The 20,147-nt window shown below is 40.0% G+C and overlaps 1 protein-coding gene and 1 long non-coding RNA gene across 4 annotated transcripts in view; one reads left to right on the top strand and one right to left on the bottom strand.

Moving 5' to 3' along the window:
• Positions 1 to 59: 59 nt before the first annotated feature.
• CYB5D1 (cytochrome b5 domain containing 1) lies at positions 60 to 15,824 on the top strand. 3 transcript variants are annotated; one of them, XM_081029689.1, is made up of 5 exons: positions 103 to 393; positions 487 to 563; positions 693 to 911; positions 1,770 to 1,941; positions 4,265 to 4,591. In XM_081029689.1, exons 1-5 carry the CDS (start codon positions 234 to 236, stop codon positions 4,456 to 4,458), a joined length of 822 nt encoding a protein of 273 aa, XP_080885815.1. In that variant the 5' UTR covers positions 103 to 233; the 3' UTR covers positions 4,459 to 4,591. The 3 variants fall into 3 exon arrangements, with proteins under 3 accessions (XP_080885816.1, XP_080885817.1, XP_080885815.1); XM_081029690.1 differs by lacking the exons at positions 1,770 to 1,941; positions 4,265 to 4,591 and adding an exon at positions 13,945 to 15,824 and having other exon boundaries at positions 60 to 393; XM_081029691.1 differs by lacking the exon at positions 4,265 to 4,591 and having other exon boundaries at positions 61 to 393; positions 1,838 to 4,117.
• LOC308489073 overlaps positions 4,516 to 20,147 on the bottom strand; it is an 18,103-nt gene continuing 2,471 nt past the window's right edge. Inside the window, exon 3 of the long non-coding RNA XR_013992043.1 lies at positions 4,516 to 8,326. This is a non-coding gene — a long non-coding RNA (uncharacterized lncRNA). The remainder of the gene's footprint in view (positions 8,327 to 20,147) is intronic.

Below are 20,147 nucleotides of genomic sequence, written 5' to 3'. Positions count from 1 at the left end.
TCAAGTTACTTTAAAGCGGAAATCAGACTACGTTTCCCATGAGCCCACGTCCCTCTTTCGCCACACAGCGTTTAATCTCCGTGGACGGTGGCGGAAAAAGGACAATGGTTTCCATGTCAGCGGATAAACGCGATCGCCTTAGCTCCTGCACGAGAAGGAGAATGTAGTAATGAGAGAGTGTTGAGGAGCGAGAAAGGCACTTAAAGGAGCCGGCGACCAATAGAACAGGAGCCATGCTGCGCCGGGGCTTAGTGGCGGGGCCAGACTTTGAACATTTCCAGCGTCGGTATTTCACTCCGGCTGAGGTGGCCCAACACAACCAGCCGGAAGACCTCTGGGTGTCTTACTTGGGATACGTGTACGACCTAACGCCGTTGGCAGAGAAGCACAAGGGTAAGGGCCACACTTTGGGCCAGCGTCGGGGTGGGTGTTTGGGGATGCCTGGTTCTTGGGTGGCTAGCATTGACGGCGGCTGCTCTTTCCCAGGAGACCTGCTGCTGAAACCCATCGTGGAAGTTGCAGGCCAGGATATCAGCCACTGGTTTGATCCAAAGACCAGAGACGTGAGTTCTGATGGAACCTGACGTTGGGGTGAGGGGCACTGGAAAGCGGGGATGGGAAGAAAAGCAGGAGCTAGCCAGAGCCTGAGATAGTGACTGCTCCCATCCTCTCCCCTAAATCCTGCTTTAAAGATCCGCAAGCACATCGATCCCCTGACCGGTTCCCTGAGATACCGCACCCTCCGGGGCCGCTTTCTGCATGTCCCACCTCAACTGCCCCGTTCGGACTGGGCCAATGACTTCGGGAAGCCCTGGTGGCAGGGGTCGCATTACAAGGTGGGGCGGCTGTCCGCCAAGACCCGGAACATCCGCATCATTAACACGCTCACGTCGCAGGAGCACACACTGGAGGTGAGAACTGGTGCCTGGGGACAACTTAGAGGGAATGGGGAATCCCAGCAAATCTCCAAGCAGATCTTCAGGCCTTTAGCTCTCCAAAACTGGTGGGAGCTGTATTTTCTCCCCTTTTAGGGGCAACCGAGACAACAGACCACCTAGGTCCCCACTATTGGGAATTTGAGGAGTGGCAGAGTCACAGGGTACAAGAGACTCCTTCATAAGCTCAGGGCAGCAGTTCATGCATCTTAGTGCTGGTCGTCCTTGGAAGCTCTAACATGCTATGTTTTGCATAGCAATTGCTATCCAAATTGGACTCTTAATAGTCTATTTTATTGTGGGGATGAGATTACCTTATTTCCCGGAAAATAAGACCTAGCCAGACCATCAGCTGTAATGCGTCTTTTGGAGCAAAAATTAACATAAGACCCAGTCTTAGTATAATAATAAGTATATAATATATACTAATAAGTATATAATATAATAATAAGTATAATAAGACTGGGTCTTATGTTACTTTTTGCCCCAAAGACGCATTAGAGCTGATGGTCTGGCTAGGTCTTACTTTTGGGGAAACACGGTATGAGGCAGTGACTTGGACCCTTTAGGGCTATCTATTAGAAGTGGCTGCCATGAAGACAGTTAGGACTTTGGGGCCATTCATTTACCTGCTATAGCTCCAGTTTCATTTCTTGGACTATAGAATGCCCGAAGCTGCTATCTGCCAAGAGAGGCACTCTGATCCCAGCTCTATTATCTTTTGGGCTCCTGGCCTTTGTTTGGAGTGTGTGTGTGTGTGTGTGTGTGTGTGCACGCGCACGTGTGTATGTTCCACCCAGAATTCTGGGGGTGAGGTGCTTTCGTGTTCTCCAGGTGGGGGCTCTGGAGTCAATGTGGGAAATCCTACACCGCTATCTCCCCTATAATGCACATGCTGCCAGCTACACATGGAAATATGAAGGGAGGAACCTGAACATGGAATGTACCCTGGAAGAGAATGGGATCCAGGATGAGGAGGAAGAATTTGACTCTCTCAATATGGACGGTACACTCCACACACCTGCAATACTGCTCTACTTCAATGATGACCTCACAGAGCTATAGGGAAGAAGATATATGCTTATGTAGACTCAAGACATATTTTGAGTTTGGCTCTTTTTGTGCCCTGTAGAAAAAGAAGTGAGGATTGGGGGTAGTGCACGGACCTAGGCCTCCATTCCACTCTGGGAACTGGCCTGTGGTTCCCATGCCCTTCTGAAGTGTTAAGGTCCTATTTCTCAGGTCTGTTATAATTTACTCTAAGAATGTTAGGGAGAACGCTAGAAGTTAATTAATTTTTACAAGTGATACAAGAAGATGAAGTATCTTGGATTAGGGAGATGTAGAAGAGGATAGTCAAATAGAACTCAGGCAGAACTTTTTGACAGTAAGAGAAACAGAAGTTCTACACTAGGATGAGGGATTGAAGAACTGTTTTGGCAATGATAGCAATGGGATGGCTGCAGGAAGGTGATGTTTACAAAGACAGGGATAGGAAATGTCTATCACTGGCCTTACAAAACTGGCTTATCTCCCTTTTGAATAGTATTTGATAGCTGAAACCAAGGGAAAGAAAGGAAGTGAACTGTTACCAGGCAATTCAGGCTAGATATTATGCTATGTGCTTTATACACTCTGTTTAACATAACTACCCCCATAAAATGGATACAATTACCACTATTTTACAGATAAGTCTTTTGAAGCTTAGCGAGATTTAATAGCACAAAGGCGTACTAGTTAATAACCAGGATATAAACCCATGTCTGCCCAAAGTCCAAAGTCCATGTTCTTTTCATTGTAAAAACAATATATCAATGTCCTAGGTTCATTGTGCAGTGGGAACCTGTAGGCCTACTGTGTAGTCTGCCATTTTTTCTGCAGTTGCTGTCTTTGGAAGGAAGTTAGCAGAGATTTGCAGTAGCACAGCGAAGGCAGGGAGGGCTAAGTGTCAGCTGAACAATACCCGTTGAGGCTACTTCCTGGTTAATCCCATAGCAAAATTTTTCTTCTGACTTTTTTGATACAGAGTTGGGTATATACTGATTCCAGGAACAACTAGAGTGGAGAAAGGGACTTCAGAGAGGGACACTTTGGATGGGGAAGCAAAAAGGAGGCAAATGCCACAGTATATTCATAATGAGCCTGTGCCTCTTAGGGAAGGTCAGGAAGACAGGGTCAACTTGGCAAGATGTTGGCTCTACAAGAGGAGGCTTGACAGAGTAATGTAACGAGAGCAGCTAAGTAAGTCAAAACTCCTGGTGACCAAATGAGAACAACCATGGGGGCCAATGGTCAGATTTGGTCCCACTTAACCTAAGTAGGGGAGGGGAATGAGAATAACAAGTGAATATCCTGACAGTAACAGGCAAAAAAAGAAGCAGGGAGGGGATAGTGCTTCTTCCTGGCAGCGGGCACCAGGACCCAGAGCAGGGAAAGGTGCCTAAGGGATCTGCCCAAACCCTTCCCTCTTCCTATTTCAGTACCTGTTGCCAGAAACACATCCTTCTCTTCACATATTCAGTCACTCCAAGTAGATTCTAACTCCTAAATATCTCTGGAATCTATCTTTTCTCCAACCTTTCATCACATCTCTGTAGAGTGCTATGGCAACTTCCTAACCAGTCTTCCCATGTCCACTTCTGCCTTCCACACACAGCAGTCAGAGTGAGCTCTGAACAAACAAACCTAAACATCTAAATTTCCTCCTTTTGATTCTTTAGTGGCTTCCAGTTGCTTCTGGAATAAAGTCTTAAATTCAAAGTCCTTGTGTAAATCAGCCTCTGCCTACCTTGCATATCTCATCTTGCATCACTCCTCTTTGTTCCCTGTGTTCCAGCCACAGTGGCTGGCTTTCAGTTCATTAAATGTCTTCTTGCCTCAGAGCTGTCTCTGCTTGCAGTGCAATTCCTTCCATTTGTCCCCTACCTGATCCTAAATATTTCTTCCTCAGGGAGACCTTTTCTGATTTCTCAGTGTAGGTCAGGACTTTCTGTTAAATCTTCTCTTAGCACCATGCATATTTCAGAGCACTTATTAAACTATAGTGTGAAAACTATGGATATGATTGGCTGGCCAGCTGCTAGATTGTAATTTCATGAGGGTAGAGATCATGTGCATCTTGTTCCCTGCTGTATTCCCAGTGTTAGGCACATTGTTGCTGCTCAATAAATTTTGATTGAATGAACCCAAATGTTAAGTGAATTAATCTCTCTGTAATAACTAGTGGATGGGATGTAGTGTCTTGGGAGGCAAGGTGGAACCAAGAAATAGGATGTCTGGATCCTGTGCTGTAATCTCTATCCACAGGTTTCTTTCCATTCTCTCCACAGATACAAGACCAAAAATTACTCCCAAGGTTCTCTATATAATACCTCTCACCAGAAAATTTTGGGGCAATCTACCTGTCATTTCCCCATATGGCCACCAGGTGGCTATAATCACCTACAGAATCCAGAAGAGGGGACTGGAAGAGGGAAAATACTTTCAAGCTGTAAAGTGGTTAGGATTCAAGGTGGCTGATTGAAATTTATAGGTGGGAGGGAAGGATCAGAAAAAAAGGAAAAACCACATGGCCACTATTCTATTAGCATTATGTTTATTCCTGTTTTTAATTTTTTCCACAAGCACACTCCAAGAAAGGAGTGTAGTTTGAGAAATAAAATTCATGGGATAGGATAAAGGGATCTGATTGCAAGGGTGGGTGTGTATGGGGTGAGGCACAGAGCTGTGGGAGAAATAAAGAACACAGATTTTTAAGATAATAGAGTATATCCATTTATTAATATTTACTGACTTGGGGATATAAAGATTTTCACTAGGTACTACCTTGTTCTCTAAATACCCAAGACTGGATATTTGCGTGAAGAATAATATGTACGTAATGCCTTGGCCTAAAACCTAGAAACTAAATAGAACATGAGTGTGGGGTCCAAGTTTTATTGTGGTGATCTCTTTCATTTTGGAGGGAAGTAGGATGGCCGAATATTGAAAGCTGCCTGTCCTCAATCATAGCAGCGTCAAAGGATTCAGTTGGCAAATATTTCCCACAAGCCTCTGTCCTTCTATGAACACATCAGTGGTGGTAATAAAGAAGTATATATTCCTTGCAGGAAGCTTGCCCGCTCATTGGGATAAAACATACATGAAAAAGGACCAAATTATGGTATTGAAAGTTTCCACCGTCAAACACAGGTGGATTCTTAATCTGGATCTCCAGAAATGGTTTCTAAATATTGTGTGTATATGTGCAGATGTGTATTATTTTGGAGAAAGGCACTATAATTTCCATCAGTCTCAAACTGGCCCAACCTTCTGCCTCTGAACAGTGTACACACACACACTCTGAAAAGTAAAATATCAAAGGTGGCAATACAAGGTGGCCCCAGGATTCCTGGCATCTGCCTCAATGGCCTACCTCAACCTGTTACACCTGTGCTCCTATGGCAGCAATCTCTAAAGCTTTAATACTTGGGGCAAAGTTTATGACTAGTCCCAAATTCTGATCTGGATGTACCTTGGAGCTGAATGAAGGGATCTGTCATTTGAGCTTAATTGACTACAACACCCAGTCATGACATCAGGATAAGGTTAATGCACCCAGCTTCCACAGCTGAGTTTAGGTAAACCACAGAGATATTTCATACTGGGAAAACAGCCACTTTATGATGGACCAGCAGGAGCACATGAGGTTTAGCTGTCGAGAAAGCAGACAGAATTTGAAACCTGAATGATCTTAGAAGTCAAAGATTAGGCATTCAAAGTACAAGTAAATATGCAGTCCAAGGACTGGGTATTCTAGGCACTTGGGAAACTCTAAAAAAGGCTGGTGAATAAATGAGTGAAGCGTGACCACTAAAGTGAGGTCAGGGGTAAAGATGGTTGAGATGAGGACCAAGATAGTAGATAGACTGTTAGAATTAAATCTCCTATTGGGAGTTCAGTTCCTGCCCTTTGGGAGCTTTATGTTTAGTGGGAATTTGGGCATCTACTTTCAATCATCTGACTTAATCATCTCCGTATCCCCAGCAGCCATATAATGCCTGGCATGGAGTGGTATAAATACCAGTTTGTTTCAGAAATGAATGGTACACATAACCTCCACTATCCAAAATGTCTGGACTTAGGAGTCAAATAGATTCAGATAATGTGGTGTCCCTTGCTATTTGCCCACTCTCACTATTTGAAGAGAGGTGAAGAGATCTGAATAGTAACATTTGTGCTGATAAATTCTTCCAATCTTATAGAATAGTAAGGAAGATTAAATAGTGCCTTGTCCTCAATAAACAGCCTAGAGGGGTCGTTATTACTCCACTATAGTGTATCAGTTGAGAATGTATTTGGCTGCAAGTAATAAAATGCTAACTGCTGGGCTTAACTACAAAGGGTTAAAAGTGTGGTGTAGTGGTTCCACTAGATAGTTCATTAATCTCAGGTAGCTCCTGTTTTTGTCCTCATGTTTATTGCCTTTTTGACTGCCCTACTTCTAGCCTTTATTGTAGGCAGGAAGGAGGAAAAGAAGAAAGGGCAGTTCCTGTATCAAAGCAAAAACTTTCCCAGACATCCTTAGCAGACCTTTGACTACATCTCATCAATAGGAAATGCATTACACAAGCCTTACCTGCAATGGAGTCTGGGTTAGTCTTTTACATTGACCTCCATGCAAAAGCGGGGGCGGGGCCACTACTATGGAAGGAGAGAATGGATACTGGGTAGGAACCAGTGATGTCTTCCACAAGAAGTGTGAACGTGCTATTCATCCATTAACAAAAAAATTCTATTAAGCAGTTTGTGCCTGGTCCTGTTCTAGGTATTGGGTTACAGTAGGGAATGAGACAGGCTCCTGCTTTATTAGGACTTATACTCTGGTGGGATAAACAGGTAGACAAGTAGACAAGATCATTTCAGATAGTACCAAAAGCTATATACTACATTTATGTGTGTATATTACACACACACACACACAGACCAAAAGTTAGCGAGACAACCAGAATCACGTAAGAGAGGGATGGTGGAATGATCAGAGGCTTGCCAGAGATGATCACTAAGATTGATCTGTCTTAACTGGAGATCTGCATTTACCTGCATCAGCACTTAATCACAACGAACGTTAACTACTGTTTTTATTTACACTGAAAAAAGAGGGAAACTGAAGCACAGAGAGGTTATGTAATTTGCCAAAGGTCATACAACTAGTAAGTAGCCGAGGTGGGCTTTGAACTATGACAGTGATAGGCCACCCACTAACCCGACTTGTACTGCCTCCCCTCCATGATAAACATAAGATGCTGTTCCAGTTACCTATTGCTGCTTAACAAAACCATCTCAAGACTGAAAGTGTCTTAAAAAAACCACCATCATTAATTTTGCTAATGAATCTGTAATTTGGGCAGGGTTCAGTGGGGACAGCTCATTTCCACTCCGAAAGGTATCAAGTGGGCAGATTGCTGGAAGGTGGAGGATGCACTTTCAAAATGGCTCATTCACGTGGCTGGCAAGTTGATGCTGGCTGTCAGTTCTTCTCCACGTGGGCGTATCTTGGGCTTCCTCATAGCATGGTGGCTGGGTTCCAAGAATAATTATCCCAAGAGAACCAGGAGGAAGCTCAATCACCTTTTATAACCTTGCCTCAAATCCAAGAGGAGGGAACTAGATCTCACTTCTCAGTGAGAAGAAAGCCAAAGTTAGATTGTAATAAGAACATATTGGATGTGAAATATTATGGCCATTTTTGGAAAATACAATTGTATTTTGGAAAATACAATTGACCACAGATACACTGGAGGGATATCCAGTTAGTCTTGGTGTGGATAGAGGTCTTTGAAGGGTTGTATGTGGGGGGTGGGGTGTTGATACTTGAGTAGAGCGATTCTTGAAAACCTAAGTTGAGATCCTGGCCCCACCATCCACTTATTCAATTCATGTATATAGTACAGAGCATCTGCTGTGTCAGGCACAGTACTGGACATGGATACACTAACTAATAAGACACAATTTCTGCCCTCAAGAAGCTTACTGTTTGATGGGTGATTCAGAGAAGTTTGTGAGCCTTGTCATCTTGCTTCCACTTGTACACAGCAGCTTTTACAGTTTTCCTATTTAAAGTCTTCCTAGGTTTCCTGCGTAGGACACCCTTACCACTGTCCACAAGGCCCTGATGATTTGGCTCTTCCTTGTCTCCCACAATGGCATTTAAGTCTCTGAAACTCCCCCAAACTCCTTTCTGTCAGGGCCTTCTCACATGCTGTTCTTCTGCACAGAACTCTCCAGCCTCCATTCATCAGTTGGCCAACTCCTACTGCTTCAAGTCTTTGTTTAAATGTCACTTTCTCAGAGAAGTCTTCTTTGATCCCTTGAATTACGTCAAATCTTTCATCACACACTCTCAGGTTGCCCTGAAACACAATAATTAAATGAAAATATTTAGTATAACATTAAACATTAATGTTTACATTAGTGTAATGTCCATCTTCCTCCCTTCTTAACACTATAAAGTTCTGGAGGGCAGGGACCATGTCTCTTATTTGCCACTGAATACCCAGCACCTAGCCCAGTGGCCTTCCAGGACCCCTGTGTGGAACCTGTGTGCACCTACCCGGGAATGGCGCTGGCACACACTGTGCTCTCGGGGTTGGGGCGCTAAGGAGAGCTCTGCACGTGCTGGGCGCAGAGTCAGGCTCATATGTGTGCAGTCATCAAAAAAATATATAATGTGGTAAGTGCTACAAAAGGGCTAAATATGAAATGTCTCAGGAACGCCTAAACCCAGTCTAGGGAGATCAGGGAAAGGTTTTCGTTGAAGCATCATCTCAAGCTGAGACCTGAAGGACAAGAAGGAGTTAGCCAAGTGGAGAGGAGGAAGAGAGTAAGGAGAAAGAATAAATGGCATAAATAGTGCACAGTTTAGAGGTGAGACAGTAGGTGGAGAGCTCAGAAGCAAGGAGCAAGTGCATCACAGTAAAGCTAAGGGGAGATGGGAGGCCAGAGGAGGGTGGGCAATGATGGAGGATAAGGCCAGACCAGGTCATGCAAGGCTGTGTCAACCAGGTTACCTTTTTAAAAATTGAGATATAATTTACATACTATAAAATTCACCCCTTTAAAGCGTACAATTCAGGGTCATAGGTTTTATAGGGAGAATGGCTTGATCAGATTTACATTTTTAAAAGGTGACTTGACTACATGTCAAGAGAAAATGGATTGGAGGGGAGAAAAAGGGAGGGGAAGAAAGTGGAGACAGAGACTCATGATCTTGCCGCAGTCCAGGAAAGAGATGAAGGCAGCCGGAACTAAAGTTAGTGGCAGTGGGGATCAGAGAATATGAACTGAAGTTACGAGACAATTATGCAACTCAATAATTTACTGGGAGGGGGTGTGGGGCAGAGGGAGCCATTAAGGATGACACCCAAGTTTCCGGCCTGGGTGACTGATGGGGAGGGAGAATGCTGGACAAGGAATCTGGGGGAGAAAATGATGTATTTTTAGTTAGCTGTATGAAGTGACTCTGGGGCATGCAAATACAGATATCCAGATCTTACTGGATATATGGGACTAGATCCTGAAGAGAGCTCTGGGCTAGTTATAGGTGTGAGAATCAGAGTAACTGTTGCCAAAGTCAAGGATAAGATAACCTGGACAACGAAGTGTGATCTAAGTGGAGCGCCTGGGAGGAACAATATCTAAGGGACGGAGGGAGAAAAAGGAGACTTGGAAAAGCCAGAGTGGTGAGAGAGACTCAGGAATATGGTGCCAGAGAGAAGGTATTAGGTTGGTGCAAAAGTAATTGAGGCTTAAAAGATTAGAAATTGCAAAAACTGCAATTACTTTTATACCAACCTAATATTTGAGAGAAGGCAATGGTAAACAGTGTGAAATGTTGCATTAGAGGTCAAGATAAGAACTTGAATTTCCATGGATTTAGCAAACAGCAAAATGGTGTGTGTTAGAGAAGTCAGGCTGCAGTTGGATGAGGTATGGATGGGATATTCACAGAAGAAATCCAACTGCTGAAAGGAGTTTTCTGACTTTGTAACCATGCACAGAATACTTTCCTTCTTCTAGATTCCATTTCTATAACATAAAATATAGATGACAGAAGTATAATTTCACTAGGGACAATAGGCATAAACCAGGACATGGTCACTTAAAAAGAAGCTACCTTACAGTGTTGAGAAGATTGAAAATAAGATGTAGGAAAATGCCCAGCAGTATAAAAGGTCCTTGGAAAAAGCACTCAAAAATTTTAGTTTTCATTCCTTCTCCTTGTGCTGGCCACTATTTAGTTAGTAATGAATGCTTCTCTTGGGATTTCCCAAGATTTGACATTATTTGGCATCCAGGTAACATCTGTCTTGATTAGAAAATCAGTAGACCATATCTGTGACTAACATTTGGTTTCTGACCTAACAGTGTTTGTGTCTCCATTAGCACAATTATTTGAGTCCAGTAAAATGTGGTTTGTTTCCTATCATGCCTGAGCTTAGCTTATTTATATAAAGCAGGGAAAGCAAGGAAATGGGGCCAATTACTGGGAGCAAGATTAACTAAAGTCAGCACTTTGCCTCTGTTTAAGGTGCTATTATTCATAACTTGGGTCATGAATCTTCTCACCTTGCAATCATCTTAAGTGAATCTCTTCCAATTGAGAAATGGCTAATAGTAAACTTATTGTTTAGAATAATAGCTACCAATTATTTTTTTTGAACTTTACTTATTAGTTTCAGGTGGACAAAGCAACATAGTGATTAGACATTTATATACTTCACAAAGTAATAACCCAGTAAGTCTATTACCCATCTGACACTATACATAGTTATTAGAATATTATTGACTATATTTCCTGTGCTGTACTACATATCCGTGTGATTATTTTTTAAAAATTACAGTTGACATTCAATATTATTTTATGTTAATTTCAGGTGTACAGCACAGTGGTTAGACAGTTATCTAATTTACGAAGTGATCCTCCCAATAAGTCTAGTACCCATTGACACTATACATAGTGTTTATATTATTAATCATGTTCCCTATACTGTAGTTTACACCCCTGTGACTCTTGTAACTACCAATTTGTACTTCTTAATCCAATTGTTGAGTGCCTTATAGCTAGTGCTTTACGAACCTCGCTACAACCATGTAAGGTAGGCATTAATATGCCTCTTTTACAGATGAGGGAACTGAAACTTGAGGGATAAGTAGCTTGCCCAGAGTCACTGTTAGTAAGTGGCAGTACTTGGATTCTAGGTGCTACCTGACTCCAAAGCTCAAACTCTTTCTCTAATGGAGAAAGAGGATAACTTCATTATTTGGCTCCACAGTACATTTTAGAAGTTATACAATTTTGGAATATAGAATATATTTTTTAATTAGTTGATTTTAATTTACTAATCATATCTAACTTAGTCTGAAATGAAAATGACTCTCATTGTCCAGAGAGCTAGATGGTGAAAGGGCCCAACAGCAAGCAGAATGAGGAAGCCAGCTTGGAGCTAGCATTTACCATGACAAATCTATAACTTGAAAGACAGTTAATCAGCCAGGGAAGGTGTCAGGGCAATTCTGCTGAAACAACTGGGGCCTGACAAAAGATGAAAAGAAAGTCATTTCTAGTTGGCCAGTCAATGGAAAACTATTAAGAAATTGTTACAAAGCAATGTCAAAAGGGAAAAAAAATGTTTGTTTTTGCCAGATGCGGAATGGAAAGGTCTCTGGGTTAGGAAGTTGAGGGCAGGACTGAGCCAGGTCAGTCTTCAGTGAATGAGGGGAATGATCAGGAGGTAAGCAAATGACGATGAGGAAGAGAAGTGGAGGGGTACCCAGCCAGACTGCCGGATCCTTTGCATACATGATGGAGGAATCTGAAAGCAACTGTGGAAATAATTAATTCCCTCAGGTATATGGTCTATTTCTAGGTTTATTGTCCATATTATTTTTGGGACTACCCAACTTTATGACTAAATGTTTGATACTATCTCCAATTCTCTCTCTTTCCATACACTTTTTAAATTAAATTTTTAAACTCAGTTTTCTTTTTCATTAGAGTATGTGCTCTTCACAGAAAATTCCAGGTAGAGAAGCCTAAAGATGCAAAACAAAAATCACTCTTAGTCTTTATCACTCAGCAGAAACCACTATTAACATTTTAACCACTTCCTTTTAGTATTTTCCTATGTGGTTGTGATTATATTATACATAGGATTTTATATTGTTTTATGCAGTTAACATTAGATCGTAAGCATTTGTTCAAGTCATTTTGTCAACTTGGCACAAGGTTTAACAACCAGTAAATCTAGATGAAGAGTTTATATACAGGTGTCCATTGTACTCCAACTTTTCTGTAGGTTGGAAATTTTTTAAATTAAGAAGTTACAGGTAGGAAGGGAACTAATGTCAAAGAAAAAGCAAGGGAATGATAACACAATGTTCAGTATGCTTAGTAGGGGCAGGAGAGGAATGTGGAATATGGAAGATCATCTGAGGCTTTAAAGATCTTACCATTGTTATATTTATTAAATCAGATGATGGGTACATATGTTCATTTTAATATTCTTTGTGGTTGATGTATGTTATATATCCTTTTGAAACTATGAAATAGTTCTCAATAGATAGAATTTTTAAATTACAAACCTCTATAAGCAACATTTTAATGGTTTTTCATAATCTTTAACTGCTATGTAACTTCCTCATGCAAAGTAGCTGCCAAATATAATACTTTTCTTAGTTTGCAGTCTTCAAAAAACATTGATATAATTCACACACCATAAAATTCACCATTTTAAAGCATACAATTAAGGAGTTTTTAATATAGTCACAAGGTTGTGCAGCTATCACCAATACTTAATTCCAGAACATTTTCATCACTGAGAAAAGAAATTCCATACCCGTTAGCAGTCATTCCCCATTCTCCTCTCCCCTCAACCCCTGATGACCACTGATCTATTTTCTATCTCTGTGAATTTATCTATTCTGGACCTTTCATATAAATGGAATCGTATAGTATGTGGCCTTTTATGTCCAGTTTCTTTCACTTAGCATAATTTCAAGATTCATCCATATTGTAGCATACGAGGTCTGACAATTCAGTTCGTGAACTTGTTGCAACGATCTTGTTAATGTTTTTTGATATCAGAGGAATTATTCATTATGAATTTGTACCAACTGGACAGTTAACTATGTTCACTATTTGGAAGAGCTGAAAAGGCTGCGTGAAAATAGTTAGATGACCTGAACTTTTCGCCAACAATTCATGGTTCTTGCATCATGACAATGCACCAGCTCACTGTCTGTGAGGGAGTTTTTAGCCAGTAAACAAGTAACTGTATTGGAACACCTTCCCTACTCACCTGATCTAGCCTCCAATAACTTCTTTCTTTATCTGAAGATAAAGGATATATTAAAAGGAAGACATTTTGATGACATTCAGGACATCAAGGGTAACATGACAACAGCTCTGATGGCCATTCCAGAAAAAGAGTTCCAAAATTGCTTTGAAGGGTGGACTAGGTGCTGGCATTGGTGCATAGCTTCCCAAGGGGAGTACTTAGAAGGTGCCCGCAGTGATATTCAGCAATGAGATATGTAGCACTTTTTCTAGAATGAGTTTGCGAACTTAATCGTCTGACCTTCATATATCAGTACTTAATTCTTTTTATGGCTGAATAATAATATTGTATGGATATACTATATTTTTGTTTATCCATTCCTCAGTTTATGGATATTTGGGTTGCTTCCACTTTTAGGTTATGATGAATAATTCTCCTACGAAGATTCATATATTTCAATTCTCTTGGGTATATACACCTAGGACTGAATTGCTGGGTAACATGGTAGCTCTATATTTAACTTTCTGAGGAACTGTCAGTTGGTACTCTTTTTGACCTCCACGAAGCATGCAGCATCAATGATTATGCCTTCCTTCTGGAATTGTCTTCTTCCTTTACCACAATAACACTATCTGGTGTACCTACAACTCTAACAATTTCTATTTCTTTTCTTTTTCTTCTCTCTCTTACAGTCTTCAAAGTTCTTCCAAGGTTCTGGCCTCTACTCTTCACTTGATATACTAACAATTCTTACCCTTTAAAGAGGTATGAACACCTACTATAACTTTCTATCATGAACTTACCACTCTAGTCAGATGAAAAAGTTCACTACTTGCTAAATACTTTCTTACTGAACCTAGACGGCCCTTCTTCTTTGCTATATAAATCTTAGTTACCATTTGGGGCCTACTTCAAATAAAACTACATATGAAAATTCTTCACTGGTCCACCTTCCCCCCACAAGATCTCTCTTCTCTGAACACTCAGATTTTACAGCCCATAATAATCATCACTACCACATACTGTTAATTAACTTTTCTATGTGTTTATATCTGATCTCAAAAAATGTCTCTCTTTCCTCCATCTAGCTAATCCCTTGGTCACTAAAAAGTTTTCAAGTTGCTTTAAAAGATGCACAATGAAAAAATAAGTGTTCCCTTTCCAGTGGTAACTACTGCAGTTACTTGTGTATTCTTCCAGGAATATTCTATGGATATTCATATATTTTTTCTTTTATCAATGATTCCATATTACATATATTCTTCTATGCCTTTCCTTTCTTTCCCTCATATTTCAGTTTTTAAACTGGAACCTCACTAATGTTTTCAAAAGTCTAACTAACTACATTACATCTGCTAATTATACTTTGCTTACGTATTTTTCTCCCCAAAGAACTAGAGATTAGTAAGGAATGAATTTCTTTAGCGAATCATACTACTTTTTGTTCCATTTGGCTTCATTTGTTAATGTGATCATGAGGTTACTTAAATTTGTTTACACAAATAATAAATGTAAAAATTCAGATTAATAAAGCTAAATATTCCCCTTGACTATTCCTTCCTAAAAATAACTGTTACTAATTTTGTATGTATATGCCCAGAATTTTCAAAGGCATTTATACATGTATAAATGTATCTGTGGAAACATGTAGTATTGTTTTTAGCTTCTTAAATACAAGTTACCTAAATAGCATAATACATATATATATATTTCTTTGCAACTTGCTTTTTTCCATTCAACAGTATAGTAAAGAAATCTTACTATGTATTCAATAGATGTAACTCATTTTTCTTAATTTCTATGTAGTTTACTTAGCTGTTCCTTACTGTTGGAGATTTAGGGTATTTATAATTTTTTGCTCTTACAATGTTGTAATGAACATCTTTATACCTGTCACCTTATGCACAATGTACTAGGTGTTTCTCTAGGGTAGATGGTAAGAAGTAGAACTCTGTGTCAGAAAATATGTAAGTTTAAAAGTTACAATTAAATTGATCATTGCCAGTTCTGTAATATAGTTGTTATATACAAAAAGTTATATATGTAATGATCAATTTCACATATTAGTTCCTTTAATAAAACTCTACGGATCCCATTGACTTAGAAGTCATTTAGTAAACAGTAGAAAGATAAATTGGAAAATATAAGTTTAAGTCCTGGTTCTGTCCCTAACAACTAACTTGATCTTAGGCAATCCTTTGAACATCTGGGCCCCAATTTCTATACCTACAAAATTAGATCAAAATGATATTTCCTAAAATATGGTTCCTATACCATTGATAGCACGCAAGATGCTTTTTATTTTCAAGTAAATTAGAAAAATATAATTACTCTATCAAATCAAGGATTTATAGATGTTATTTCTTAGTATTATAAAATTAATCTTTAAAGGACATTCATCTAAGTTAAGAAAAAGTGAACTGACTTAAAGATAAAGAGTATGCATATAATAGTATAGTTGGTATATAAATATGGCAAATCATGCATATGGTATATGAAGGTCTAAAGTTTCTTCATGAAATCAAGAAAAGGTTAGGTTAAAGCAGTGGGTCCCAGACTTCTAGATTTCAATGACCACAAAACATAAAAAAAAAAAAAAAAAAAAAAGTCCTCAACATGGAGTTGCTGACTTTTTATTGTGCTAAGTAAGAACATTAAGAACAACAAAACCCAAACTTATATACTCATCATCATTTAATAGAAAGATATTACAAATATTTTGTAACTAAAAGAAGTACATGCATGTTCTATTCAAATTGTACAGAAGTACGAAAAGTCATTTTCTATCTCTCTCTCCATAAAATCTATCATGGACATCCTTCCATACAGATCTTAATCATTTTTAGAAGGGTCATTTTTAACAAATATATGGTTAAAATATATAATCATGTGTGTGTATGTATACTGGGGTGCCAAAAAAATGTATACACATGACTTACATTCATCTTTTGTTATCAGTACATATTGAGTATTACAATTTTAATAGTTTTTTCCTTTCTTAAAATGTGTACACATTTTTGGCACCCTCTGTGTGTGTGTGTGTGTCTGTGTGTGTATAATATATGTGTGTGTTATATGTTTTTACATATAAAGTTATTACATATTTACTGTCTATAAAAATACACAAAAGAAATGCATAATCTCAGAACAAAGGACATACCTTACAAGGAAAGGACAGATGGCAAACTTAGTCATTTTGGGAACCACTGGCTTAGAATTCTATCTCTAAAATTCCATATTATCCTCAGCATTTACGTGCCTTTCATTATTATCACTAATCTATATATTTCAAAAGACAACTGGGAATTTCTTTAACATCTGCTTAGATAGAAAATCATAGATTGCAAAGTGTTTTTTCAGTTCTTCGATCTGCTTTGTTGCATAAGTTCATGTCTATGCTCTATTAATCAGTCTCATTGGTTCCCTACATCAGGGTTTTACCCTGGGGTACACAGACGTCAGGGTCATGAAAACATATGTCATATTTTATATATTTACTGTTTTTCTGGGGGAAGGGTTTATAAGTTTCTATGATCCAAAAAAACGTTAGAAACTATTGCTTTGGATAAGTTTCTTGCTTTTGCTTTAAGTAAAAAAAATCTTGGGAGTCCCTTACAATGTTTTTCTTTTTTTGTGGGGGTGGCACAAGCTAATTTTGGGTTTGCATTTGACAGCTGCCTGCCTTTCTTGTTCTCATTTAATGGTTTTCTCATTAAAAACAAAAAATATTCTCCTCTACCAATTAGTCATATGGTATTTAAATTATTTTATTTTTATTTTTTTGAAGTACAAGAAAATAGCAAAAGGCACAGAATGGTGTCCACATTAAAAATGACAGTCAGGAAGACAAGCAGCTAAAGACAGTGAGACACAGAGGCACAGATAAAAGGCCTAAGGACAGACAGAATAGACAGATAAAAGAAATGTAGAGGAACCTGGAAACAGAGAAGGAGAGACACAAGAACTGAGCAGACAGAAAAGAAGGATGCCAGAAAACAAACAGGCTGGCAAGGAAAGAAAGGAGAATGACTGACAGAGAAGCAGGTAAAACCACCAACAAGGACAGAGACAAATAGAAAGGAAGAGAAAAAGAGACGGAAGGCATACGGAAATAAAGGAAATAATAAGAAAAGAAAGGAAACTAAGTAATAATAATGTTTTATACTACCCAGTGCTTTATAATTTATAAAGTGCTATCACATACATTACTGCAAGCAGACAGGGAGAATCCAGCAGACAGATGGGGTGATGGAGGGATACAGGGATACAGGCCAATCACACAGAAGAGAGAGAAGGTAGCCAATCAGAAAGAGAAGCTAGAATGTAGCCCAAGACAGAGAGTTAAGAGGAAAGACAGAACCAAGAAAAGAGAAGTGAGAGTGGGAAACGAGGGAAAGACAGAAGAGAGACACAAAGATAGAGGCTGAAACCATTACATTCAGGAATGCAGGCAATAAAAAAGCAGAAATGAAAGAACTGTGTAAAAGTTTTATCATCATCTTTCTGAAGAGACCTGGATAGAGGCTGTGTCTTTCTTTCCCCCAATGAATTATAACATCACTAAGGTGGCAGGTGAGAAGAGCTATAGGAAGGATGAAAAGGGAGAAAAGTTTTAGTAAGAAGCAAAGATTTTTAAGGCTAGGACCAAGACAAACTTCTTGGACAGGCCTAGGTCAACAGCCAAAGAGTGCTGCTGAACCTAAAAGGATCTATATTCATATGCTTTTAAAGAATTCATGTAGATGTGGGAAAGGCAGAGCAGGCGTGTATCTACTGTGTTCCTGTAAGCTCAGCTTATAAACTATGTGTACTTATTAAATTATACCTATATTTGTATAGTATTTTTTCAGTACTATCAGTGCATTCATGTTCTTTCTCATTAATACATACTTCAATGATGAAGAGACCAGCAGAAGTGTGCTGTCATCAAGATAACTTATTATGCATAGAACAGATTAGGAGAGGGCAAGCCTGTCCTGAATGCTCCTCAGGTACTGGTAGTATAAGCATACAACTAGCAACCAGTCAATCAAAAAGACAAGTGCCATAAAGTAGACTGAAAAAGACAACAGGCAAGAGATGACAAGCCCAGCAAAATAGGAAGGAGTACTGACAGACTAACAGAAGAAGAAGCATCCAGCAAAACTGGGAGAGAAGTAGGAAGGAGTACATCAAAAAGCAAGCAGACATATATGTGTGCTCTTCTCTGGAACAATATCCAAGACATGTGAAGTAGTGGCCAGCTCTGAGGAGAGAAACTGGGTGCTGGAGGAGAAGGATAGGAAGGGAGGCTTACTCTTCACAGGACACTTTTAGTACTTTAAACATTTTGTACGTGTGTATACACCATCTATTTAAAAGTTGATTGAAAAAAAGAAGTAAAAGGAAAGCAAGCAGAGATGTGGACAGCAAGAGCCAGCCAGCCAGAGACAGCAAAAAGGCAGGAAGACAAGGAGAGACTGGGAAAATGGCAAAACGACTGAGGCAGGCAGACTCTCTGAGGAACCAGAAAGACAGAAAAAGAGACAACTGAAATGGAGGTAAGCAGTGAGAGAAGGCAAGGTAGAGGATATGGCAAGAAGGAGGATAAGACTTTGGGGCAAAGGGGCACTGAGAGGTTTGGGGTACAGGCCATCACCATTGATGAGATGTTGGGATAGAAAAGCCAAGGGAAAAAAAGCTGATAAGCAGACAGACTTAAAAGATGCAAGCATTAAACAGTGGGATAGCAGCAAGCAAGTAGAGTAGATAGGCAAGCAGACAGACATAACGGGAGGCAAGGAAAAATCAGGAACTTAACAAGCATAAATAAGAGGAGGAACAAGAAGGAGGATAAGATAAGCCAAGACAGGGAACCATGGCAGGGCATAGAAGGTAGAAAAACCCGGGCTAAAAGTGATAGAGACAGGCAGGCAGGGAGACAGATGGCTAGAGAGAGAGAGAGAGAGAGAGAGAGTGGTGGGCAAACAGCCAGCAAAGCAGACAGACAACCAGAGAGAAAAAGGCTGCCAGCCAGTCAGGGAGGAGCAGACCAGCAGGCAGGCAGGCAGGCAGACAGACACCATAATAGAAGTAAGTAGGTAGAAAAACAGGCAGAAACAAGGATAGTAGAAGAAAAATCAAGAAGTTAGTAGGGAGAGAACAGGAGATGCGGGTAGGCAGAGGGGGAGATGGACAAGAGGGAGAATCAGGCAAATTAAGAGATCTACATGCAAAGCACACACTCGAGAGTGATAAATGTTTGTACAGGGAGCACACAGCCACCTTTAGTCACCCACACCTGCAGCTCGTGGCACATGTGGCGGGCAGGCAGAGGCGCTCAGCACAGAGGGAGAGGGAACAGAGGTAGAGAGACTGCGGCACACATGATGTGTAGGGTTGCCCACATACACGTGGGGACACTCTTCCCAGACACACACAGAAGGGCCAGAAAGAGGGGGAGTCAGGCATACACGAGGAAGAGGCACATGCACTCAGAGCCCGGAAGACAGAAGTAAACAGAAAGAAGACAGAGATGGATAGTCACTTAGAGATGCTAGAGCCTGACAGTCAAAGGGATAAGAAAGACAGTCTCAGTGAAAAATAAAGACATACGTGCAGAGAGGCCCATACAGAAAAGAGAGATACCCAGATGGACTAGGAAGAGAAACTGAGAAAGAGGATAAAACAAAATCAAATGGAAGACAGATAGGAATTAGATTCATACAGGAATGATACGGGAACAGGGGCAAAAAAATTCCAAAGTTCAGGTTAAGAAAAGGATGGAAATCAATGCTCAATAAAGTACATTAGTGTGTGTGTATGGAGGGCACATCAATAAAGAACATTTTAGCCTCATAAGCAAAACTCTGCATAGTGTTCCTTGTCACTAATACTTTCTGGTTGCTACCTATCT

Source organism: Rhinolophus hipposideros (assembly GCF_964194185.1).
Source record: "Rhinolophus hipposideros genome assembly, chromosome: 20".
Classification (NCBI taxonomy): Eukaryota; Metazoa; Chordata; class Mammalia; order Chiroptera; family Rhinolophidae; genus Rhinolophus; species Rhinolophus hipposideros.
The sequence above is the reverse complement of the archived record's forward strand: the minus strand, read 5'-3'. Positions and strand labels throughout refer to the sequence as shown.

Coding starts and splice junctions, on each gene's coding strand:
- CYB5D1 (XM_081029689.1), top strand. CDS start 234: ATGCTGCGCCGGGGCTTAGTGGCGGGGCCAGACTTTGAACATTTCCAG. Junction 564..692: donor TTGATCCAAAGACCAGAGAC/GTGAGTTCTGAT, acceptor CCTGCTTTAAAG/ATCCGCAAGCACATCGATCC. Junction 1,942..4,264: donor TGACTCTCTCAATATGGACG/GTACACTCCACA, acceptor TTCTCTCCACAG/ATACAAGACCAAAAATTACT.